The 27,002-nt window shown below is 42.8% G+C and overlaps 2 protein-coding genes across 3 annotated transcripts in view; one reads left to right on the top strand and one right to left on the bottom strand.

Annotated features, from left to right (window-relative positions):
• The window catches only part of cdk4 (cyclin dependent kinase 4), a 359,603-nt gene that overhangs the window by 60,665 nt on the left and 271,936 nt on the right, over positions 1–27,002 (top strand). The window lies entirely within an intron of this gene.
• Positions 12,264–26,461, bottom strand: LOC308173108 (phosphatidylinositol 5-phosphate 4-kinase type-2 gamma-like; the record flags this gene model as incomplete). Its single annotated transcript, XM_080548073.1, has 10 exons — positions 12,264–12,344; positions 17,357–17,460; positions 18,221–18,512; positions 18,685–18,798; positions 19,008–19,046; positions 20,265–20,411; positions 22,585–22,734; positions 23,992–24,088; positions 25,997–26,094; positions 26,309–26,461. 10 exons carry the CDS (start codon positions 26,459–26,461, stop codon positions 12,264–12,266), a joined length of 1,275 nt encoding a protein of 424 aa, XP_080404199.1.

The raw sequence follows: 27,002 nt of genomic DNA, 5'->3' as shown, positions 1-27,002 counted from the left end.
TACCCTGGTTAAATAAAGGATTAATAATAATAATAATAATAATCATTTAAAAAAATAGAATCTACAGTAACTAAAGTGTTGCCTTTTGGGGAATGCTAAGGTAACCAGCTTCCCCTAATCCTTGGTTTTGGAGGCAGTTATCATAGAGTTCAAATACAGTAACTCAGTGGCAGTCACATTTATCAAGTTTACTGCCACATATAAGAAAGGATTAAACACCAACAAACTTCATTTATCTTTATTGAATCTTCAAATTAACAACATGAAACAAGATAACAAACTTCAGTCTTGAATATAACTCAACTGTACAAATAGATTATTAGTAATAGTATGTTATTATAAATAATAATTATTATTATTATCATCATTATTAGTAGTATTATGTTAATATTATTATGTTATTATTAGTTAGTAGGTGGCTCGTTACAGAACGATTTTACATAGTTAAGAGAAGCCTTTTACATTATGTGCTTATGTGTGAAAATGTGACAGCGGTTGGTGAAAGGGGGAACAAGGCGGCAACCAATCAAAATGTTCAGACTTTTATTTAGAAAAACAGGAATACATTTCAGCGTTGTTGAAAATCACAACACACACTCGCTAGTCAAGTCAAAATATTGCAATGCAATGGATTCGGTGAGTAATCCCCACTGCTACCTAGTTAACTATAACACTACTTAAACATTGTTAGCAGGCTCACAATGCAAGCTGTGTTAGTTGACTAGCGAGTGTGGCATTGATTTTCAACAACGCTGAAATGTATTTACATTTTTCAAAATAGAAACTCTGAACATCAAATCGGTTGCCGACTTGTTACCCCTTTCACCAGCAGCTGTCACAAATAATTCATTTTGCCCTTTCTTTTCAATGTTGTAATCTTGTATAAAAGCAGCATGACATTCAAAGGGAATGAAGCTCAGTCAGGCACGTCGTTAGCCCTGGGCATTGGGGGCTCGAACCCCGAATGTTTTCTGAATAGCCCAGATCTTTTTTCCTGGGGATTAAAAAAAAAATATATATATTTAGTGCATCGCCGTCGATTTTGCGCAAGCTACCACCCGTCAATCAAAACCTCCACTACCACCCCCATACCCCCCGTCGACAAAATGTCTCCATTACTTAAACAGCCAGAAATTATATTCAAGTTAATTTCATTGATAAAAAAGCAACAAACATCATAAACCAAATCCTGCCAATTGACCCCTGTGCCAGTCTCAGTTCTCGTTAGTTCTCATTCGAGATCCCGACCATGATCCAGCCGTGTTCCCTGCATTCCTTCACATCAGTGTTCATAGAGGCAGGTAACTTCCATGACACTTGAGGTCTGTTTGTTACATCAACAGGAAACAGGAAGGATGAGAAAACAGGAAGTGCATGGCAGAGGAAAAGACATCACAATCACATTCACAAGGGCATTGTCAATAAAGTTGGGATTAGTTTGTATTTCTCCTCTTAAAGACAGTCCCTATCATTAAGACGACACATCTGATCACATCTGGCTGGTGCTGGTGTCACTCATCTCCCGTCCCCTTTTACTGTCCCCTGTGCCTCCTTTTCCATCCTCTGCTTTCTTGCCATGGTTCTCTAACTCAGCGATGGCCTCTCTTGGCAAGTGGCTTGACACCGCGGCAACAAGGCTGCCGCGGAAACTCCTGCTGAGGAAGTTGTAGATGATGGGATTGGCCACGCAGTGGATGAGTGACAGGCACTTGATGAAATCGTAGGACATGTAAAGTTGAATTACGACTCTGCAGTTCAGCAGTTCAGGGTCCAAACCGATCACCAGGAGCAGCACGTTGACTATGTGTGTGGGCAGCCAGCACAGCATAAACAGCAGCGAGTAGAGATGCACGAACCATAACCCACCCTGGCGCCCGGCCTCAGGACACGCCCGCACCGCCCGCAGCGTCAGCAGGTTAAAGGTCACGATGATGGCCGCAGGACCCACAAACTGGAAGGTCAGGTGGAGGAAAGTGAGAGCAGAAAACCAGTGATAAATGCTGTGATCCGGGTAGATGAAGCAACCTGACACACCCAACTCCAGCAACCGGACATGGACGTTCTCCAGCAGGGCCAGGACAAAGGAAAGGACCCACAGTGCCCCAAACAGCACAGCCCTCCTGCGCCGCTCCGCAGGCCCCCAGGGCCTGGGCCCGGTCCGCACCACAGCCAGGTAACGCTCCACCGTCATGTAGGCCAGGAAGAAGCAGCTGCTGTAGACGTTCACGGCTTCGATGAATTTGCTGAAGCGGCAGAGGAAGCTGCCCCACATCCAAACTTTGTCCATGACGTTCTAAGATGGGATAGACGATTTTGTAAAGATAAGTTTCAGTTTCAGTTTCAAGTTTTATCGTTACATAATCACATTACAGAAGTGTGAGAGAGTAAAGTTCTTAAGGGCTCTGCACACAGCGTGCGATTTCTGTTGCGCGTCAACGTTCCATTTTGAAGTTTGAATGGAAGTCTATGAGAACATACAACAGAAATTGCATCGCACGCTGTGTGCATTGGGATGCGATGTTTTATGATTTTCTCATAGACTTCCATTCAAACTTCAAAATGGAACGTTGACGCGCAACAGAAATCGCACGCTGTGTGCAGAGCCCTTTAGGCTTCGGTTCCTGGCGTTGCAGCACAAGACAATAAGGCAAGAGGGAAGATAAGGCCAGATAAATAAAGTGACAGTAGTACAAGACATAAGTGAGACAATTGGACAAGTGTGGGAGACAAATAAGACAAGGTTACATCTCATTGTCTTTTTCAACTTAAATGGATTTGCTTTATCGAAAACATGCTTTGGATCATCACAGGGTATCATGAGACAATCGTCTCATGACCACAACAGTCTCATGACCACAAACTTGCCTCCAGCATGAAGACAGGTGTTATGATCATGACCATCAGGTCGGAGATGGCCACGTTGAGGACACAGAAGAGCACGCCGTTGCGGCTGCTGCGCCGGCGCCAGTTGACCCACACCACCAGACTGTTGAGCGTCAGACCGCCCATGAAGAGCAGCAGGTAGAGCAGGAAGAGAGAGACGCGCCGGGAGGGCATGTCCGAGTCAACGTGACACTCACTGATGAACCAGTCGGAGAAGTTGCCGTCATAAATAGAAGAGTCGTTGTGGTGGCTGTCCATGACCTGTGGGGAAAACAGAACCCAGGACTGTCACAGAAACGCAGAAGACTACAATGTACTGTAACTATGTAGTCTGTGTAGTTGTCAGAAGAGACGTGGTGGTCGTCCATGACCTGTGGGAAAAGTGTTACAAGGCCATTACAGTAACACAATAGTGGAACTTGGTTTAGTGAATTGTGGGTAAGTAGTAAAACATCTGGAAAATCTCCAACAAGTGTAAAATGTCCTTCAATGCTGATGTTAAGTGTGTGTGTGTGTGTGTCTGTGTGTCTGTCTTGCTATCTGTGTGTGTCTGTGTGTCTATGGCCATGACTTAAATGTAGCAAAACAATATTGCAATCTCCAGGTACAAATGCATAATCAGTCTGTATCTCGACGGAAAGGTTACTTCTGTACTGTGTAGACACAATTAGATTTAAGTGATGTTGAATTAATATCGATGGGATTCATCAGACTGTGATTATCAGATCTGGCTCGAATACCTGAGAAAGAAATGACCCCTGGTCCTCCTGTTCTAGGAGTGAAGGAGAGAGGTTAATGGGGAGAGAGAACATCATGTCTTACCTTTAACAGCAATGAACCTAGGTAGGATCAAATCAATCAATCAATCAATCAAGAGATGAGCACGGCACCTATGTATGTATATGAGCATCCAACGAGGGATCAGAGTGCAGGCTTGCAAGGTCTCACTAGAAAGGCTTTCCCCGGCTCGAGCTCTGTGTGTATCTCTATGGTCATAGTGGTGGTCACATGGTCATAGTGGTGGTCAAGAACAATCCTCCCAGCCGCTCTTAAGTCCCTCCCCATGTCCACACCCCCCCAGTCAGAGTCAGCACTATCCAGCTGGAGGAGAGGACAGGATATCCTCACTGGAGTGGACGTGTGGATGTATGAGTGGGTGTGCAGTGGAGGACATTGCTTGGACCCCCCTAAACATTGGACCCCCCCCCCATGTCAATGTGAACACTCAGTTACCCATTGCACTTTTGGTTAGGTGCTAAAATGCATTTTGTTGTTTGGTACTTTGGTACTCTGCAATGACAGTAGAATTGAATCTAATATCATATCGTCGTATCATAACATATCATATCATGTTGGTATGTTATGTCACCTCATATTACAGCATGCCATGCTGCTATCCTATTCCATTCCAGTTAGTGAGGTGTGCAGGTTACCCCATGCAAAATGTTTGAGTGGCGTTAACACTAGAACAGCCGTGCCTTTTTTACCTACAACGTGCCTACAACGTGCCTTTTTTACCTTTTTCTTTACAATGCTAAGCTGCTACTTACACACAACGACCACTAGTTGGCCGCTTGTAAATTAGCCTGCTTCCTACACAGAAAAACGGCAAAATAGCTTCACACTAGCTTATCCTGATGTGATTTTGAAAATGTAAGGATACTGGGTGGTAGAACGCACATATCTAGGAAAAGTCATGAAAGGAGGGTCCTGAAATTTGACCCCTCATGGCTGATTAAGTGTTAACAACCGGGGGAAAGGCAGATTAACTGAAGAGATATCGTCTAAAACATGTGGTTGAGCCCATTGACAGTGAACGAGTAATGTAAGGCAGACATCCACCAGATGAGAAGAGCACATGGGACTGTCATATTTGCCTCTGTTTTGTTTTGTCTTAGAATAAGACATAGAAAAAGGTTCTACCGTCTACGTTTTCAGTCATATTTTTCTTTCTGTTTTACATTTAATGTACCATTCTACAGAATTTTACAGAATCTTAATTTCCTCTTTGTATTTATTTTTCTCAGGAAAACGTGGACACAGTTCTCCACTACCAGACATCATGCACATTTGAGGAACTGAGTTTTCTTTGGTGCTAAGGTTAGGGTTGAAACACCCTGACATGTGCTGACATTAGCAAGAGTACCAGAGAAACTAGAGAAAAGTAAGTTTCAATTCCTCAACGTTTTCTTCCTGGACTATTTCGTCATACACCCTAGACATACTGTACCAAACACACTGCTGCCTCTGAACTATTAACCTTTGATCAACTACAGAGATATTTATGTATTCATTCAGAATTTTTTGGGGAACAGGGACAGTGGAGCCTACAGTACATTAATCAGCATCGATAAGCGTGTGCCTGTTACAAACATTAAACTGCAGTGAAAAAGCACCAGGGACGGCAGCTATCACGTCTGCCTCACTGAGAGGCGTGCATTGAGCCCACCAAATTGACGCTTGTTCTCCCTCCATGCTAGCTCCAGCAAAACATTTCCAGCTGCTGCAAAAATAGGAAACGTTATATCTAACGTAACCTTAAACATTTCTCAAAATTGTACTCAAACATACGGTCGCCAGTGCCCCACGGTGGTGTAGCGGTCTAAGCACTGGCCACTAGTGCATGCTGCCCACCGGGGACTGGGTTCGTATCCCAGCTCGCCAGATCCGGATATGGCTGGGGCACACACGGGGAGCGGCATATTGGGCGGCCGCTCCCGAGGGCGGTATAGGAGTATTTCCGGACAAGGATCCGTCGCGCAACAGCGCGGTGCCGGAATAACAGGTGCTGGGCTCGAGGAGCCAGTCAGCTAGTCTGCCTGGCGGCCTCTTCTGGGACTGCCGGCCACGGGGTCGTGCGGCGGATCCTTCGCAATAGGCAGGGGATAATTGGATGCTAGGTTGGGTTCAATTGGCTACCAAATTGGGTGAAAAAGGGATAAAATCTGAAAATAAATAAATATAATAATAATAATTATATACGGTCGCCAATAATATGGTGCAACCTGCCAAAATTGTGAATTTAAGCTACCTCTATCGGGTTCATGTGTGTACGGTAAATCTGACTCTGACACTAGCCAGTGCCTCCCCAAACATAGACCTCACCGCATGTCACTGTTCTACAGTATACATGTAAATAGGTAGCACCAGTTGGCACCAACTCCTAGGTTCACAGCAGGGGAGGCTAGTGGAAGTAGAAATTGGAGGACGGGCTCATTGAAATGGAATAATAATAATAATAATAATAATAATAATAATAACTTTTATTTGTATAGCACTTTTCCTGCAAACATTGCAGCTCAAAGTGCTTTAATCATTATATAATCATAATTTAATAATTTTATATTAAATATTAAAAAGATGTGTTTTCAGTCTTGACTTGAATATATTTGTGTATATACTGAGGTTGCATCCCTAATGTAAACTGGCAGTGCATTCCACAATTTGGCTGCATAAAATGAGAACGCAGCCTCACCAAATCTCTTCTTTTGTACATGTGGTACACAGAGAAAACCAGCGTCAGAAGACCTGAGAGCTCTATTGGGCTGATATGCTAGCAAAAGGTCTTTCAGATATTCTGCTGCTGTGCCAGTGAGAGCTTTCTAAACAAGCAGAAGGATCTTGAAATATATTCTGAACTTAACAGGAAGAACAATCCGAAGCGTCCCACTCCTCATTCCGTTTCATGCATTACAAGGTGTCTGTCCTCCGATTTCTGCCTTCACCAGCCTCCCCTGGTTCACAGTGTTGTGAAAACGGGCCTTCGTTGGAGAGAACTAATTAAATCTCTGGTAAAAAAAGCCAGGTTTGAGTGGCAATGGGGCTTGAGAGCACAGTTAGTGAATTCCCTATCCCCATACAGTATTATTCTAAGGACACAGCGACGTGTGGGGAAGATTTATCTTGGGTTTGTTTCAAGCTCTTTCTTAGAATAGTGCGCCTCACCTTTCCCAACCCTCCTCTGACTCTCTGTGTCCACTCAGCGTTAACCATTGTTCCTGTGCTAACTCTTCCCTGGAGCAACAGGAACCCGCGTCAGCAGATTTATATCTGGCGGCACAGACAAGGTGGGGACAGAAGGTAACCTCTGACCGCCATTACAGGCCTGCTGGGTTCTGTGGAGAATGATATAGTCACAGACACACACATACACACACACACACACACACACACACACACACACACACACACACACACACATACACATACACATACACACACACACACACATAAAGTAATTGCATTGCTGAAAGATTCATTCTGATTCAGACCACTTCTTTGAAAAACATAGACATCATACAGTACCAGGCAACAGGGTACGAACCCTGGGTACGAACACTTTGCCCGGCTGCCCTCGAAAAGGCGGTACAGGACCATGGCCGCAAGGACAAACAGACTGAAGCACAGCTTCTACCCCAGGGCCATCCAGGCCCTGAACACAGCAAAGACCTAGGTTCTGGGCAGAACTGGACAGTCTGGACGGATTGATGGCAGCTGCTGGATTGAAAAAATCAGGTGTAGTGCTGAGGCACAAATGTGTACATTTCAAGCCTGCAAACTGCGACACTTTAAATGAATGTGCAATAACACTATGTGCAATATGACAACCCTAGTCGTCTATCTGTACAGCAGTGGAGGCTCCTCCATAGAGGTGGAGGAGGCCTGGCCTCCCCAATAATTTGAGAGAAGAGAGAGAGATTTAAAAAAGCAATAATTATATTTATTTTATTTATTTCTTTAACAAAAAACATATATATATATATATATTAATATTATTTCCGTTTTGTTTTCCATGGCTAAAACCCAATATTGCAATTGTAAAGCACCTACAGGCCAGAATCCCTATCCGTTTGTATTGAGGGAGGCCAGGCTTCCCCAGGAAAGTGGTTTCTCATAGAAGTCAATGTAATGCAATTTTTTTCATGGCAATATGTGATTGGCCAAATCACTGAAAATGGGTGGGCAGAGGAGGCCTGGCCTCACCATGCATTGAGTCCAGGGCTGAAAGATTGACATTTTGTTCGTCCAATCACATGAAGCCATTTTGAGAATTCGCCAGTCACTTCAGTCAAAGAAACACTCGCCATAGTGGCTACGAGTGTCCTATCAACTTGTCCTTTGCAGCAGGCCCGGATTAACCCCCTAGGGTGCCCTAGGGTGCCCAAACTTGATGTGTGCCCCCCCCCCCCCCCAACACACACATTTTTTTTTTTTTTTTACTTTGCAAGTGAAAATTTGATATTTACTATGGTTACAAAAACCATAGATTTACAAGAACATATTACTACAGTACTGGGTCATCACAGTTATTTACTATGATGGTGAGTAAATTAACCAGTCTCTACTGCTTGTCTGCTTGTTTGGGAGGCGACAATGCAATAAATCATTGGTGAGTGACCGCGTTTGTCCTCCAAGACCAATGTCCCGCACAGATGCTGGGTATTTGCGGGCCCTATTCTGGAAGGACACCGGGCCTTTAGAAATTGCCATTTCCCTCACATGCTCCGTGATGTCTCCCCATAGTTCCGGGTCTGTTGAGATGTTAAAATCCACCAGCGGCTGCTGATCTTCGGCAATATTTCCAGGATCCACCTCGTCGTCTCCGTCATCCTCGCTCTCATGCACCTGACTGTTCTCAGCGCCATGGCTCACGTCTGCCTGAGCTGTAGAATCGTCTGCTGGCCAGTTAGCATTAGCTTCACCGCTCTCGTCGTTGTTCGCTATGTTCGCTCCCTCGCTCGCTCTGCTGTCCCCCCCACTGTTAACTTCAGTGCTCATTTTAGGCCTAGGTGAAATAAAAAAATTCCCAATTGTTGGGACATTTTTAAGAGCGGCCGTATGTCTGGAGTCTTTGCCTTTCTTAATTTTTCGCTTGGCAGAGCCACTCAGTTGTCGCCTGTCCATTTTGATTTCTTAGGTGATAGTTTGGCCGGGCGTCACTGCGTCATCGCGCTGATTCGCGCACCTGTCTGTGATTGGGGGGGGGGGGCACTTGTCTGTGACTGGGGGGGGGCACTCGCAATTATTTATCTTTTTTATCATGATAGCCTAAATATAACCGTTAGTTTTGTACCTGTGTGGATGTCTTCCAGTAAATATAGCCTATATTAAAAAATATATATATATAAAAAAATTTTTTTGGGGTGCCCCCCCATTGGCTGGTGCCCCAGGGCATTCACCCGATGCAATATATGGATAATCCGGGCTTGCTTTGCAGGACACGTCTAGAACACCCATGGCTATTATCCCTGAAAATAATAGCTCATTTGGCCAAATTTGCTTAAAATGACCTCGGAAGTCGGCGAGATTCTGGCGCGATTTATACATCGAATAGGTAGACAAGATTTAGGATTTATTGAACAGTTTTATTTTTAATGTAGTCGATTTCGTTTTATTACAAGTCAATTTAATATTCTTCTATAAGAATAGGGAACATTCCATCGCGAGTGAATTCTGGAAGTCACCAGCCTCCACTGGTGTACATGCAGTACGTAATGCAGCGGTGGTCTAATGGTTAGTGAATTGGACTCTTGATCGGAAGGTCGTGAGTTCAAATCCCGCCTGAGACCACCCTATTTTGCCCTTGAGTAAGGCACTTAGCCCTCAATTACTCCAGGGGGAATGTCCCTGTAATTCGTAATTGTAAATCGTTTTGGATTAAAAGCGTCTGCTAAATGGCAAAAATTAAAAATTAAAAAATTAAAATTGTTCAATCCAGGAGACCATTCAGGTGTTGTATGTAAATGAATGTACAACATCAGAAGATAATCTTTGTATGGGTCACCACCACACACCACCAGTATATTGTGTCTCTGTGTACTTTCGCTAATGCTACCTGCTCGTGTCAGTTTAGAAAGCAATGCTCTCAGTTGATCTGTTCATCCCATGGTTTATTAATGCTGTCACTTAGGCTAGCGGGCTTAAGCGCTTTACGACTACTAAACGTGATGCATGCTCTGGAGACAGTTTTTGGCCAGCGACCTCGCTCTGTGTCCTACGTTAGAATTATAAGGTTCTATCTCCATTTTTGTCAAAATTGAGTTTTTTACATAATCTGATCCATTGGGTGTTTATTAATGCCTGTGTGGTGTTATTTTAAAAATGTTGACATTTTTGAGTTAGTAATTCATAAAATACAAAGGTTCCATCTCACAAAACATAATGGAATGTAAAAACTTTGACGCTCAATATCTCTGAACTACCCTAAACGGAGATAGAACCTTATCATTCTAAACGGAGATAGAACCTTGTTCAACCTTCTCATTCTAAACGGAGATATAACCTTATCATTCTAAACGGAGATAGAACCTTCTCATTCTAAACGGAGATAGAACCTTCTCATTCTAAACGGAGATAGAACCTTATCATTCTAAACGGAGATAGAACCTTCTCATTCTAAACGGAGATAGAACCTTATCATTCTAAACGGAGATAGAACCGTCTCATTCTAAACGGAGATAGAACCTTGTCATTCTAAACGGCGATAGAACCTTATCATTCTAAACGGAGATAGAACCTTATCATTCTAAACGGAGATAGAACCTTCTCATTCTAAGCTCACGAAATGCACTTGTGATACTGTGTTAACTGTAATGTTAGACAGACAAGACAGACAGACAGTCTGCTGCTGGCCAGTAGTAGTGCTGGTTGATGAGATACATTGTGGTGGTGGTCTAATCTGGATAGTGAATTGGACTCTTGATCGGAAGGTCGTGAGTTCAAATCCCGCCTGAGACCACCCTATTTTGCCCTTGAGTAAGGCACTTAGCCCTCAATTACTCCAGGGGGAATGTCCCTGTAATTCGTAATTGTAAATCGCTTTGGATTAAAAGCGTCTGCTAAATGGCAAAAATTAAAAATTAAAAAATTAAATGTGTTCAATCCAGGAGACCATTCAGGTGTTGTAAATGAATGTAACAACATCAGAAGATAATCTTTGTATGGGTCACGACTCACCAGTATATTGTGTCTCTGTGTACCTTCGCTAATGCTACTTGCCCGTGTCAGTTTAGAAAGCAATGCTCTCAGTTGATCTGTTCATGCCATGGTTTAGTAATGCTGTCACTTAGGCTAGCGGGCTTAAGCGCTTTACGACTACTAAACGTGATGCATGCTCTGGAGACAGTCTTTGGCAGCAACCTGGCTCTGTGTCCTACAACAGTTCGTGACGTTAGAATTATAAGGTTCTATCTCCATTTTTGTCAAAATTGAGTTTTTTTTTTTTTTACATAATCTGATCCATAGGTGTTTATTAATGCCTGTGTGGTGTTATTTTTAAGATGTTGACATTTTTGAGTTAGTAATTAATAAAATACAAAGGTTCCATCTCACAAAACATAATGGAATGTAACAACTTTGACGCTCAATATCTCTGAACTGCCCTAAACGGAGATAGAACCTTATCATTCTAAACGGAGATAGAACCTTATCATTCTAAACGGAAAAAAATTTGGCCTCCTCAATTCTGGAAGTCACCAGCCTCCACTGCTGTACAGTATAGTATAGTGGATAGTGTACATAGCCTTTATTTATGTAAACCAGCTCCTTTCCCTTCTTGTTTTTTTTAGTTTTTTTTTCTTTCCTAGCACCAGGGGAGCCACCCCTCCTAAATTTCGTTGTTTGGTACCTGTACTATAGCAATGACAATAAAGACCATTCATTCATTCATTCATTCATTCATTCATTCATTCATTCATTCATTCATTCATTCATTCAACAGGGAAGAGCTTTTGAATTTATTTGGCACTTCCAAGGAAAGTTGTATTGCTCAATTTGTCCATCTATTTTATTTGGTAGTCCCTCCCTTTTGAATACTTCTTACATGTTGTGTAATGGTGTAGCAGGAATGATGTCTGTGCGTTCTTATTTTCTACCATGTTCCATCTATTTTGGTTCTCGCCATATTGATTTGGTTACACAGTCATGTGGGTCAATTAGCTTATTTACTTAAAGAAATCAACATTATATATACATAACAGTTCTCAAAATGGATCAGAAAATAAGGAATACACTGAGATTCACTTACAAATTAAAAATATCAACTCAGACATACATTTATGAAACATTTAATACATGTAATCCAACATCTATTCAAATTCTATTCAGCACTGAACTCTTTTTGAATGTATTCAATGTATGTATTCAATAAAATAAATAGCTATTTTAAAAATGTAACATTTCTCAGTAAACCAGTAGTTGCAACTGTAATGATCTATATACACAAATATCTATTTAATTCAATTAATCAAATCAAAACGTTACTACAGTAAGAATTAGAATAAAATGTACAGATCGAGCAATTCATTGTAATTGCAGTGATATCGGAGGAACTTTCCTTCGGATCACGTAGGCTGCGTTTGCTGCGTCTGTTTGTAGGACTGCTAGGCAAAGATGTTAGCGATAAACTCACGGAACCTCTTGGCATACAGCTCAGGGTGGACCGTGGAGATTTCAGCTCCTGCCTGTAAACACAGAGATACACAGGTAAACCAGCAATGTTCACAGACTGGATTTTTTTTTTTATTAACCCCCCCTCCACCCCCCCAATCCCAACAGGTACTGTGCAGCGGTCTAAAGCAGTCTAAAGCGGTCTAAAGCGGTCTAAAGCAGTCTAAAGCGGTCTAAAGCAGTCTAAAGCGGTCTAAAGCAATCTAAAGCAGTCTAAAGCGGTCTAAAGCAGTCTAAAGCGGTCTAAAGCAGTCTAAAGCAGTCTAAAGCGGTCTAAAGCAGTCTAAAGCGGTCATCCTACTGCTTTAGACCACTTTAGACCGCTTTAGACCGCTTTAGACCGCTTTAGACTGCTTTAGACCGCTTTAGACTGCTTTAGACCGCTTTAGACCGCTTTAGACTGCTTTAGACCGCTTTAGACTGCTTTAGACTGCTTTAGACTGCTTTAGTCTTTTAGTGTTTTAGTGCTTTAGTCTAAAGACTGCTTTAGACCGCTTTAGACTGCTTTAGACCGCTTTAGTCCGCTTTAGTCCGCTTTAGACCGCTTTAGACCGCTTTAGACTGCTTTAGACCGCTTTAGTCCGCTTTAGACTGCTTTAGACCGCTTTAGACCGCTTTAGACTGCTTTAGACCGCTTTAGACTGCTTTAGACTGCTTTAGACTGCTTTAGACTGCTTTAGACTGCTTTAGTCTTTTAGTGCTTTAGTCTAAAGACTGCTTTAGACCGCTTTAGACTGCTTTAGACCGCTTTAGTCCGCTTTAGACCGCTTTAGTCCGCTTTAGACCGCTTTAGACCGCTTTAGACTGCTTTAGACCGCTTTAGTCCGCTTTAGACTGCTTTAGACCGCTTTAGACCGCTTTAGACTGCTTTAGACCGCTTTAGACTGCTTAAGACCGCTTTAGACTGCTTTAGACTGCTTTAGACTGCTACGTTAGACTGCTTTAGACTGCTTTAGACTGCTTTAGGCTGCTTTAGACCGCTTTAGACCGCTTTAGACTGCTTTAGACCGCTTTAGTCCGCTTTAGACCGCTTTAGACCGCTTTAGACCGCTTTAGACTGCTTTAGACCGCTTAAGTCCGCTTTAGACCGCTTTAGACCGCTTTAGACCGCTTTAGACTGCTTTAGACCGCTTTAGACTGCTTTAGACTGCTTTAGACCGCTTTAGACCGCTTTAGACTGCTTTAGACCGCTTTAGACCGCTTTAGACTGCTTTAGATTGCTTTAGACTGCTACGTTAGACCGCTTTAGACCGCTTTAGACTGCTTTAGACCGCTTTAGACCGCTTTAGACTAATTTAGACCGCTTTAGTCCGCTTTAGACCGCTTTAGTCCGCTTTAGACCGCTTTAGACCGCTTTAGACTGCTTTAGACCGCTTAAGTCCGCTTTAGACCGCTTTAGACTGCTTTAGACCGCTTTAGACTGCTTTAGACCGCTTTAGACTGCTGTAGACTGCTTTAGACCGCTTTAGACCGCTTTAGACTGCTTTAGACCGCTTTAGACTGCTTTAGACTGCTTTAGACCGCTTTAGACCGCTTTAGACTGCTTTAGACCGCTTTAGACTGCTACGTTAGACCGCTTTAGACTGCTTTAGACTGCTGTAGACTGCTTTAGACTGCTTTAGACCGCTACGTTAGACCGCTTTAGACCGCTTTAGACTGCTTTAGACCGCTTTAGACTGCTTTAGACCGCTGTAGACTGCTTTAGACCGCTTTAGACCGCTTTAGACTGCTTTAGACTGCTTTAGACTGCTTTAGACCGCTGTAGACTGCTTTAGACCGCTTTAGACCGCTTTAGACTGCTTTAGATTGCTTTAGACTGCTTTAGACTGCTACGTTAGACCGCTTTAGACCGCTTTAGACCGCTTTAGACCGCTTTAGACCGCTTTAGACTGCTTTAGACCGCTTTAGACTGCTTTAGACCGCTTTAGACCGCTTTAGACTGCTTTAGACTGCTTTAGACCGCTTTCGACTGCTTTAGACCGCTTTCGACTGCTTTAGACTGCTTTAGACCGCTTTAGACCGCTTTAGACCGCTTTAGACTGCTTTAGACTGCTTTAGACCGCTTTCTTTAGACTGCTACGTTAGACCGCTTTAGACCGCTTTAGACTGCTTTAGACCGCTTTAGACCGCTTTAGACTGCTTTAGACCGCTTTAGACCGCGTTAGACTGCTTTAGACCGCTTTAGACTGCTTTAGACCGCTTTAGACTGCTTTAGACTGCTTTAGACCGCTTTCGACCGCTTTAGACCGCTTTCGACTGCTTTAGACCGCTTTCGACTGCTTTAGACCGCTTTCGACTGCTTTAGACCGCTTTAGACCGCTTTAGACTGCTTTAGACTGCTTTAGACCGCTTTCTTTAGACTGCTACGTTAGACCGCTTTAGACCGCTTTAGACTGCTTTAGACCGCTTTCGACTGCTTTAGACCGCTTTAGACCGCTTTAGACCGCTTTCGACTGCTTTAGACCGCTTTATACCGCTTTAGACTGCTTTAGACTGCTTTAGACCGCTTTCTTTAGACTGCTACGTTAGACCGCTTTAGACCGCTTTAGACCGCTTTAGACTGCTTTAGACTGCTTTAGACTGCTTTAGACTGCTTTAGACCGCTTTAAACTGCTTTAGACCGCTTTCGACTGCTTTAGACTGCTTTAGACCGCTTTCTTTAGACTGCTACGTTAGACCGCTTTAGACCGCTTTAGACTGCTTTAGACTGCTTTAGACCGCTTTAGACTGCTTTAGACTGCTTTAGACCGCTTTCTTTAGACTGCTACGTTAGACCGCTTTAGACCGCTTTAGACTGCTTTAGACCGCTTTAGACCGCTTTAGACTGCTTTAGACCGCTTTAGACTGCTTTAGACCGCTTTAGACTGCTTTAGACTGCTTTAGACCGCTTTAGACCGCTTTATACCGCTTTAGACTGCTTTAGACTGCTTTAGACCGCTTTCTTTAGACTGCTACGTTAGACCGCTTTAGACTGCTTTAGACCACTTTAGACCGCTTTAGACTGCTTTAGACTGCTTTAGACCGCTTTAGACCGCTTTAGACTGCTTTAGACCGCTTTAGACCGCTTTAGACCGCTTTAGACTGCTTTAGACTGCTTTAGACCGCTTTCGACTGCTTTAGACCGCTTTAGACCGCTTTAGACCGCTTTAGACTGCTTTAGACCGCTTTAGACTGCTTTAGACTGCTTTAGACTGCTTTAGACCGCTTTAGACTGCTTTAGATTGCTTTAGACTGCTACGTTAGACTGCTTTAGACTGCTTTAGACCGCTTTAGACTGCTTTAGACCGCTTTAGACCGCTTTAGACTGCTTTAGACTGCTTTAGACCGCTTTAGACTGCTTTAGACTGCTTTAGACTGCTTTAGACCGCTTTCGACTGCTTTAGACCGCTTTAGACTGCTTTAGACCGCTTTAGACTGCTTTAGACTGCTTTAGACTGCTACGTTAGACCGCTTTAGACTGCTTTAGACCGCTTTAGACCGCTTTCGACTGCTTTAGACCGCTTTAGACCGCTTTAGACTGCTTTAGACTGCTTTAGACCGCTTTAGACTGCTTTAGACTGCTTTAGACCGCTTTCTTTAGACTGCTACGTTAGACCGCTTTAGACCGCTTTAGACTGCTTTAGACCGCTTTAGACCGCTTTAGACTGCTTTAGACCGCTTTAGACTGCTTTAGACCGCTTTAGACTGCTTTAGACTGCTTTAGACCGCTTTAGACCGCTTTATATCGCTTTAGACTGCTTTAGACTGCTTTAGACCGCTTTCTTTAGACTGCTACGTTAGACCGCTTTAGACTGCTTTAGACCACTTTAGACCGCTTTAGACTGCTTTAGACTGCTTTAGACCGCTTTAGACCGCTTTAGACTGCTTTAGACCGCTTTAGACCGCTTTAGACCGCTTTAGACTGCTTTAGACTGCTTTAGACCGCTTTCGACTGCTTTAGACCGCTTTAGACCGCTTTAGACCGCTTTAGACTGCTTTAGACCGCTTTAGACTGCTTTAGACTGCTTTAGACTGCTTTAGACCGCTTTAGACTGCTTTAGATTGCTTTAGACTGCTACGTTAGACTGCTTTAGACTGCTTTAGACCGCTTTAGACTGCTTTAGACCGCTTTAGACCGCTTTAGACTGCTTTAGACTGCTTTAGACCGCTTTAGACTGCTTTAGACTGCTTTAGACTGCTTTAGACCGCTTTCGACTGCTTTAGACCGCTTTAGACTGCTTTAGACCGCTTTAGACTGCTTTATACTGCTTTAGACTGCTTTAGACTGCTACGTTAGACCGCTTTAGACTGCTTTAGACTGCTTTAGACCGCTTTAGACCGCTTTCGACTGCTTTAGACCGCTTTAGACCGCTTTAGACTGCTTTAGACCGCTTTAGACTGCTTTCGACCGCTTTCGACCGCTTTCGACCGCTTTAGACCGCTTTAGACCGCTTTCGACTGCTTTAGACCGTTTTAGACCGCTTTAGACCGCTTTCGACTGCTTTAGACCGCTTTAGACCGCTTTAGACTGCTTTAGACCGCTTTAGACTGCTTTAGACTGCTTTAGACCGCTTTAGACTGCTTTAGACCGCTTTAGACCGCTTTAGACTGCTTTAGATTGCTTTAGACTGCTACGTTAGACTGCTTTAGACCGCTTTAGACTGCTTTAGACCGCTTTAGACCGCTTTAGACTGCTTTAGATTGCTTTAGACTGCTACGTTAGACTGCTTTAGACCGCTTTAGACTGCTTTAGACCGCTTTAGACTGCTACGTTAGACTGCTTTAGACCGCTTTAGACTGCTTTAGACCGCTTTAGACCGCTTTAGACTGCTTTAGATTGCTTTAGACTGCTTTAGATTGCTTTAGACTGCTACGTTAGACTGTCTAAAGCAGTCTAAAGCGGTCTAAAAAAGTCTAAAGTCAATGGTATATACAGTACGTACACACTACCTTACAGTGTCAATACAAAAACAAAGACAAATGCACACACCTGTGTTTGGGCTCTACATTGATATTGTGTGTGTGTGTGTGTGTGTGTGTCACTCACGCCGTGTTTGACCGTCTTGGCGGCGTGGGCCGCTTTCTTCTTGGTGTCATACTGGGTCAGCACATCAATAAGACCCATGAAGTACACCTCCCTTTGGGGCACACCTACAGTACAACACAGAGAAGAACTGAGAGAGAGTCGACCCAAGAGTAGAGGCTCATGGGTACTTCCTGCTCGAGATACAGTGTGGTGGCTGAGGCCGTACCGTTACATCACAGTGCCAAATCCTTTCTTAGAATATACCAGCATAAGTCATTAGGATTCATTAATAATAATGATAATGATAATAATAATAATAATGATAATGATAATAATAATAATGATGCTAATAATAATAATGATAATAAAATCTAATAAAAATGGCGACCCTGGAGCAATTAGGGGTTCAGTGCCTTGCTCAAGGACATCTCAACATGTGGCCAGCCGGGGGTTCGAACCGCCGAGCTGCCAACCTTGCGATCATTAGACGCCAGCTCTACTTCCTGAGCCACAGCCGCCTTTACAGCCATTTACTGTTGTGCCGTAGCACTTCCCTATGAAGCATTGAATAAGACGATTCGGTCGATAAAGACAACACAGAAACATCTTTCTTCCAGGTTCTAGGTTCACTTGGTTTTTTTTTCTGAGTGGGGCAGTCCCACTCATATTTTCATTTTTATTGTGACAGAGACAGTAGAGATTTAGACAGGAAGGATGGGTGAGAGACAGTAGAGATTTAGACAGGAAGGATGGGTGAGAGAGAGAGGAGGGATGACATGCAGGATATGTCCGCGGCTGGAATCGAACCGGGAGCCCTGCGGTACATGATCAGCGCTTAATCCACTACGCCACCTAAGCGCCCCAGGTTCACTTGTTTTCACTCACCTACGGCACTCTGAATGGCGTACACGTCCACGTAAGGGTCAAACTCCCCCGGGCCCAGGGGCTTGAAGGAGTTGGCGTAGCCCGCGATGCCTTCTGAGGAGGTGCCGAAGGAGCCCACAGCAGGAGCAGGAGGAGGAGCAGGAGCAGGAGCAGGGGCCAGGCCGTTCTCCTCATCCTCTTCCTCCTCATAAGAAGACTCCTCCGTCTCCTCCTCCTCCTCCCTCTCTGCCCGCCCTACGTCATGGATCCCCAGCAGCAAGCTGTAGTCCATGATCTTCAGACGCACCAGGAACTGAAGACACACACACACACACACACACAGATAATAGTTATTCACTTATATGAAACAGTAAAACTTAATTGAGTGCGCTCGCACACACACACACACACACACACACACACACACACACACACACACACACACACACGCAGAAACACACACACAGGCTGTGCGTGACCCTTACCTCCACATCTCTATTCACCTTGTCCATGATCCTCTCCTTCTCCTCCTCACTCACATAAACCTTCTGCATGTTATTCCTGAAGTCCACATCTTTGTAAGTGGGCAACTCTTTCACCTGCAAACAACATGGGCAGAATAGGGGACAAGAAGATAGTAGTGACAATTTTGACATGGACTACTGATCAAGTAGCTTCAGTGAGTCATGCAAAATGCAATATTTTGTATATATATATATATATATATATATATATATAATAGAAAACAACAAAAAAGATCCCACAACTCATGATTCTAAATTCTGTTGAGATCTTGTCCTGATCTTACCTTCTCTTTATAACTAGCTTCACGGGATACCAGGGACCCCTGACAAAGGAATAGATACCATGCTGTTTAAAGCTACTCAATATGTCAAACGGCATGCTTCTTCTGTGGAACAGAGACTTTCAACAAACCAGTCAACCACTTATCTTTATCATCATTTCAGGTCATTCCTTGTAATTCAGAGTTAAAGGCAGCATTGAGCAAATTACTGTGGACAAATTAGTAACGTCACTAGGGTTCCCTCTAGTGGTCCTTCTGTGCATTGTAGATTCCCGTAAACACCCTGAGCTCAAAGTGGCAGTTTCATTAGGCAACAGACACAAGGTTTCAAAAGAAATGTGGTAGGACCAACAATAATCTAACCAAGAAGCACTAGATTATGTTGTCTCCGATGGGGGTAATCCCCCCATATATTAAGGTATCTATGGCATTTGTTGTGTCATTTTCTTTTCTCTTTAATGAATGAATGAATGAATGGTCTTTATTGTCATTAATACAGTACAGGTACCATACAACGAAATTTAGGAGGGGGGGCTCCCCTGGTGCTTGGAAAAAAGACTAAAAACAAGAAGGGAAAAGAGCTGGTTTACATAAATAAAGGCTATGTACACTATCCACTATACTATACTACTATACTATACAATAAAATAAAACACTGTGCTGTACTCTATGCTATGCTATAAATAACCTAACATTTCCTATATCTGAACCTTATGTACACAAGGGTTGTCATATTGCACATAGTATTGTTGCACATTCATTTAAAGTGTCGCAGTTTGCAGGTTTGAAATGTTCACAGTTGTATTTCAATATTGCACTTATGTTTACAATCTAATAGCTGCCATCAAATTGTCTAGATTGTCCAGGGCCTAGAACCTAGGTCTTTGCTGTGTGGCCCTAGGGTAGAATCTGAGCTTCAGTCTATTTGTCCGTGCGTCTGATATGTGACATGCCCCCGCCCCCCCCCCCCCCCCCCCCCCTGTTTTTTCTTTTCTTTTGTGTGTTTTTGTTTTTGGATTGTTAGTTTGTTTAAAAAAAAGAACATGCTCTGTTATTGTTTATGGACAATGTACTACATATAGGGAAGTGCAAAACTAGTTTTCTACTATTACCTGGGACAATAACCGTCCCCACGGACACTAGTTGTTCTGATGTCCTGTTGTGTACATGTGTACTATGTGAAATTCAATATAAATATTAACCATAAAAAAATTTAAGCACTAGATTAAAGAAGATTCATAGAATATAATTCCTCTGTACCTTGAGGTCATACTTCCTGTGTATGTCGAGCCTGTGGCTGAACATGTTCCTCATGACGATGAGGTAGGTGTCCTCACTCTCCACGGTGACCCGGTACATGGACAGGAACTGAGGGAGCAGCGTGCTGCCATGGCAGGTCACTATGTGCTAGGGGAGGAGACCAGTGATATAGACAGTACTCAGGTTGTAAAAGAAAATCAGGGGGGATGGTGGATTTTATCATATGGGGACAATTTTAGCTTCCCCACAGCGTCAGTGACTTCAGTGTCAGTGACTTGGTAAAAATGTCATCGCATGTGTGCGTGCCCCCTCGTCCCCTGACATAAGGGATGGAAAGGGGGGATGGCAGTTTTAGAAGGGGGATGATTTTGACTGTTTTTATTTCAGGGGGGATGCCATCCCGCCACATGGGGGGCCTCAACTCGAGTGCTGGATATAGATCAATGAAAATAAACAACAAAAGATCTAATTCATCTGGCTTGCAAGGGATGGACTTAGGGATGGACGGTTTCCAATTATTGAAACCGAAAAACCGTCAAAGACTAAAACCGTGGTTTTCCGGTTAACCGAAAAACGAAAAGAAAAAAAAAAAGAAGCGACAATTTCAAATAATTGAGCCCTACTGCTACAATACACTCATGTCGAACACCATTAAAACACCGTAAGCACAGTCGCAACACATTTAGGCTACTTAGTTTCCCAAATATAAGTGGAAAGGCAGACTTTTGTAAGCTACACCATACATGAAAACACATGAACTCTTAACACACCAGCTCCGCTGATCCAGGGTGCACGCCTGCACGGAAGATCATCTCTTGGAACAGCGTCTTCATTGAATGAACTGCTTTCTCAATATCTTGGTTCTTAGACAAAGTTTCAGCTGCTGCTCAATGTATTTAAATATTTGAATACTGCTCAATAATCACTGAAATATTAGACTTAGAATTATGCAGTGAACATACTTAAAGCTTTTCATAAAAACCACATGCCGCGAGACTGACTCGTCCTGAACTGTCGTAAGTCAATCAACAAAGAATGCCCCATCAAAATAAAAGTGCCCATGGTAGAGCTGTCAAAATAGAGCTTTCAAAATAAATGTACTAATACAGATAGAGATAAATACAGAACTACCTTTGCGTCACTAAGTGACCGCGTATCTTCTGAGACATGCGTTCTGTCATCACTTTCAGTAGCGCCTTCACACACAGTGGTGCTGTGCACAAACACTCTTAATCCGTATAGATCTTGTTTTATTATATTGTGGTTTAGTAAATACTGCACTTGGAGTTACATTCAATGCATGATTTGTGCTAATAGAACATAAATAAAGTTTGATTGATTGATTGATATCAAATCAAATCACATGTTATTTCTATAGCGCATTTCTCACAAAAGTGACCCAATGCGCTTTACAGAGAGCAGCGAAAATGATCTTATTAAATGTAAGCGAGTAATTGTAAAAAAAAAAAACTTTCCTATCTACCAATAACTGAAGGCAACTATCTTTCCCATAGAGTGATTCGTTACCCTTAAATATAATCCCAATTAGATATGAACCCTCAGTTATTCTTCACAACTGACCAAACCTCTCACTCATTGCGCGGCAGATTCAGACTGTATCATTGTTATTTTCACACACGACGGGGGGGGGGGGAATAAAAAAACGGGTTCAGACGGTTTTGATAAAAAAAACGTTTCTATTTTTATAAACCCCGGTTTTCGATTTAACCGAAAAACCGTCCATCTTATTTTCGAGTTGGCTTGATGAATCAGTGGGTCCATTAAGGAACAAACCGTAGTTCTGGATTAGAGCATGACGGTAAGGATGGGTTAACAGAACAACAAATTGGATGTAAGTCACGTAACTGAACTTTCCAAATAGTTCACAGAATATCTCAACCTGGGGGGTATAACATCAACATTGCTAAAGGAAAATCCAGGTTTATTTTGATAAATCCTGCGAGACAAAAATAAGCCTGGATATTCCTTTAGCAATGTTGATGTAATACCCCCCAGGATACCCACAATGGGAGGACAATTGTATTATAGTATTGTATTATATATCATTGTACTCTGCACAGGATCTTTGCACTATTGAAGCCACTGTAAATTCCATCACTTTATTACTTTATCATTGTAGGGTTACTTTTTTACTTACTTATGTTACTTATTATAATAATAATAATAATTATTATGATTGTGTTTTGTATCTGAATTCTGCAATGTCAATGTTGAAGAACCAAAGCCTAAGAATTTGACTCTTGTGTTCTTTTGACTCGATTCTGATTCTGATTCCATTGTACTGGTGTTGATGCTTTACCTGGTGGTATTCAGACAGGATGTTGTGCATGTACTCCACCTCCTCACTAGAGATCTGCTTCACTATCAGGGTGCGGTCGTATGACGTCAGCAGAAGCCCCGCCCCTTGCCCCTCTTCATCCTTGACTGGAGGACTACGAGCCACAGACACCTGGAAACCAGAGAGGATATTTAGATTAGATTAGATTAGATTAGATTAGATTAGATTAGATTAGATTAAACTTTATTGTAATTGCAGAGTACCAGACAACGAAATGCAGTTTAGCATCTAACCAGAAGCACAAATAGTGATATACAGTGGGGTGCAAACATTTGGGCACCCCTGTTACAATTAATAAATCTCCAAGTGATTGAAAGCAAACCTGAATAATACAAAATTAAACATGACACCTTTCTACACATTTTAAAGCAAGGTTTACTTTTATTTAAATGAGGAAAAGGAAAAGGGCCCTGTGCAAAAGTTTGGATTATTCTTTGTTACCTTTTGAGAAGATGATTACTAAGGCCCAGACCAAGGTGATTTACTCGTTAGGGCTTCAATGAGTGAGGTGAATATAATTCCAGGGTTGAACTATAGAACTATGAACTATTAACTATATATATAACTTATATATATAAGTAACTCCATGCCTTCTAAAGTATCCGACTGCGGTGGCTGTTGTGTCTTGTGTTAAAAACCATGGGTTCCTCTAAACAGTTGTCCAAGGATGTCAGAATCAAGATAGTTCACTTCCACCATCAAGGAGAAGGCTACAGAAAACTCTTGCAACGTTTCAAACTACCCATTGACACTGTCAGAAACATCATCAGAAAATGGAAAATAAATTGAATAATTGAGGTCAAGGCAAGATCTGGAAGACCAAGAAACATTTCAGATAGAATGGCCCTGAGATCTGGTGAGAAATGCTCAGAAGAACCCACACAACACTGCAAAAGATCTGCAAAAAGGAGTAGCAGACACCAACTATTACTATACCAACTATACCTATAGTATAGCTTTATAGTATATAACTATAGACCAACTATAATACCTAGTCATATTTCCCATGATTATGTTATGACAATACAGGGCTACACTTAAAATGGCGGTGCTTAAGGAATTATTATCAGAGTCACATGGCACCAATCTTATACCGTTCCACTTCAAGAGGGTAACCCCCCTCTCCAGTCCCAGATTAGCCCCAATGTCACATTGCCTTGACTGTGTTTCCTTCCCCGAAAATGAAAGTGAACAAACACTATGACACGAGAGCATGAACACAAAGCATGTTCATGCATCGGAGGACGCATGCAAATGTTATGCAAAGTCCATTCAAATACACAGACTTCCTTTCTAGTAACGCATAGCCGCTGTAAGTAAACACCATTCATCTGATAAAAGCATCATGTTTGAGTGTCATATTCATACCTGATAGTCCAGATCCTCTATTCCAAAGCGCTCTCGGAGGTTTCTGAACACCTGTGGACAATACTCTTTGAATTTGAAATGTGCTGGAAGATTCTCTCTGTAGGGGAAAGCATGGAGATCTTAGATACTGTAGAGAGACAGACAGACAGACAGACAGACAGACAGACTGACATGTAGATAGATTGATTGATAGATAGATAGATAGATAGATAGATAGATAGATAGATACATAGATAGATAGATAGATAGACAGACAGACAGACAGACAGACAGACAGACAGAGAGAGAGAGAGAGATAGAGAGATAGATAGATAGATAGACAGACAGACAGACAGACAGATAGATAGATAGATAGGTATTACAACAAATGCTGCTACTGTATATCTAACTTAATATTACACAGTTATAACCAATCGGAGTTACAGTCTCTTTAGATACAGCAAACTTGTCTGAACACACAACAACACAACAGACTGTGTCCAGTGCGTACAATGACCTGACACAACTGTACTGACGTAACCGTCGGGAGACACGGATATCATTTGGCCTCTTTTCTCTCTGTTGTCCCTCCCTCCTATCTCCCTCCCCGTCTTCTCTCTTCTACTTGAAGCAGGAATTTCACACTTCATTGTTCAGAAATGGGACAGCATGCTCCCCCGAACCACTCTCACCAGTATGCTCACTGCTCAGCTGCGTGTAACTGCAAAGAGCAGCAGGGTGGGGATAGCAGACTAAACCACAGGCCTTATAATAAAGTATTTTTGGCACTTATGGATCTGAAGTGATCTATCGTGAACATCGTACACTTACCACTTACAATTATGTCAAATCTGAGGACCTGATTATATCAAGAATCAGGGGGTGTTGATGGTTTTGATGAAGCAAAGTTGAGTTGAAAAAACTAAATAAAAAAGTGAGCAGTCACTGAGAAAGAAAGAGCGCTGTAAAGCAATAACCTGATTGGCACCAGTTTCAGTGGTAAGAGGTATAATAGGTAATTGATACTGTCATGAATGAACCATTCAGTCATTCCCTCGGTCTGATGTGTTGTTCACCGGGCCGCGAATTCCTGAACAGATTAAAGGATTGGAGAAATCCACTTAATCTCGTTGAGGTTTAAATAGTTTCCATTTTTGACTGCAAAACATGTGGGACCCCATCTGACACAAACACAACACAAAACATCATTCTCCCATCGCTGCACCTCTACTCTGAGCTTGCTAAATCCTCCTTACTCGCTCTTAGAACTTGGCCTTTAAACAGAACCCTTTCTCTCTCTCTCTCTCTCTCTCTCTCTCTCTCTCTCTCTCCCCTCTCTCTCTCTCTCTCTCACACACACACAAACACACACACACACCCTCTCTGTGTCCTTTCACATTCCTTTCAGTGGACATGTCGTCGTGAGTCTAATTGCGCTGGCTACTTAGCTTGTTGCACATCACAGTGTTTGTTTGAGCTGTTGTTGGTTCAACAGAGGTCCACAGAGGACATCTCTATCCTAATTTTGAGGATGGGTATTTTAGCATAGTCAGTACACCTCAAATCCTTCTCACACACACTAGCAAGCCTCTAGAGCTCTGCAAAGCGTTTTCCACAAACACTCACTCTCACAATCCCTATGCAAATACTACACAGTAGAGGCTGTGGTTCTGTGGCCCAGTTGGTAGAGCATGGCGCTAACAACGCTTAGGTTGTGGATTCGATTCCCGCTGGGACCATATATACTGAAATGTATGCACTCACTGAAATGTAAGTCGCTTTGGATAAAAGCGTCAGCTAAATGGCGTATATTACGCAGCATCAGAGGTAGCACTCTCCTTTGAAATGCAGATACACATCTCTTAGAAATCTCTTCTAGAAAACGTGAAGAGATTGTGATTACAGTTTTAAAAATAAATAAGAGCAAATACATTGACATGTGCCTGATAAAGCATTCATTGAATTAGGATCAATTCAATTGTGGTAAAAAAACAAACTATTTTTAGATTGAGAGATTGTGCAGTACTTGTTGAAGAGGTGGTTGTTGACTTTGATCTTGGTATTGGCTTTGAAGTCGTCTGGGAGCAGCATGAAGGGGACAGGCACCTGGCTAAGGTCATTTATCTGCAGACAGAGGACACACACACTGTTAGAATCAACACACACGCACACACACACACACTCACGCACACACACACACACACACACACATACACGCACGCACGCACGCACACACACACACACACACACACACGCACACGCACACGCACACACATACACACACACACACACACACACACACACACACACACACACACACACACACTCGTCGACATACCGAGTGATTGACTCCCCACATCAGCACACTCAGAACCGGGTCACTGGCCCGGAACACCTCCACCTTCTGCTGCACGAAATGTTTCTTCTTTGTTTTCGTCTGGGGAGCGAGGAGGAACCCCTGGGGGCTGGAGGGGGCACCCGGAGATGCCATGGCGCATTGAGTTCGGTACGCTTAATGCGCTGAACTGCAAATAGAACTTGGTTTAGAGAGAGAACAGTCAAAGTTATATAGGTTCGTGAAGCACTGCTGGTTGCATTTGCCCTTGTTGTTGTCGCAAGTGTCCCCGGTGTCGCTCGGAGTCGTTTGACAAAGTATTTGACTCGCTGCTGCTGCGCTCCGTAATCCGCTCGATGTTTGTTGACCTGTTGAGTTTCGTCTCCAAATGCCTTCTTATCTTGAGAGTTGGACAGCGTTGGTCTCAGTAACTCGATTGTAACGAACAAATGCGATCGCCAACATCTGGCATCACCTGGCTGTCTGGAGGACAGGTGTGCTGCGACGGGTGGTCTTGCGCTCCGCCCATAAACGCAGCAACATCAAAACAATCTGACATCATGGTCAATGTCAACCATGACCAATTACTATTACCTGTCACTTTCAGCTACAGTAACTGTACATCAAGATTTAAAAAAATAAATATATATATATATATATTTATTATTATTGGCGAACAATGGCATACAAGTCAGGG

This window comes from Nansenia antarctica, assembly GCF_963989245.1.
Source record: "Nansenia antarctica genome assembly, chromosome: 18".
Lineage (NCBI taxonomy): Eukaryota > Metazoa > Chordata > Actinopteri > Argentiniformes > Microstomatidae > Nansenia > Nansenia antarctica.
The sequence above is the reverse complement of the archived record's forward strand: the minus strand, read 5'-3'. Positions and strand labels throughout refer to the sequence as shown.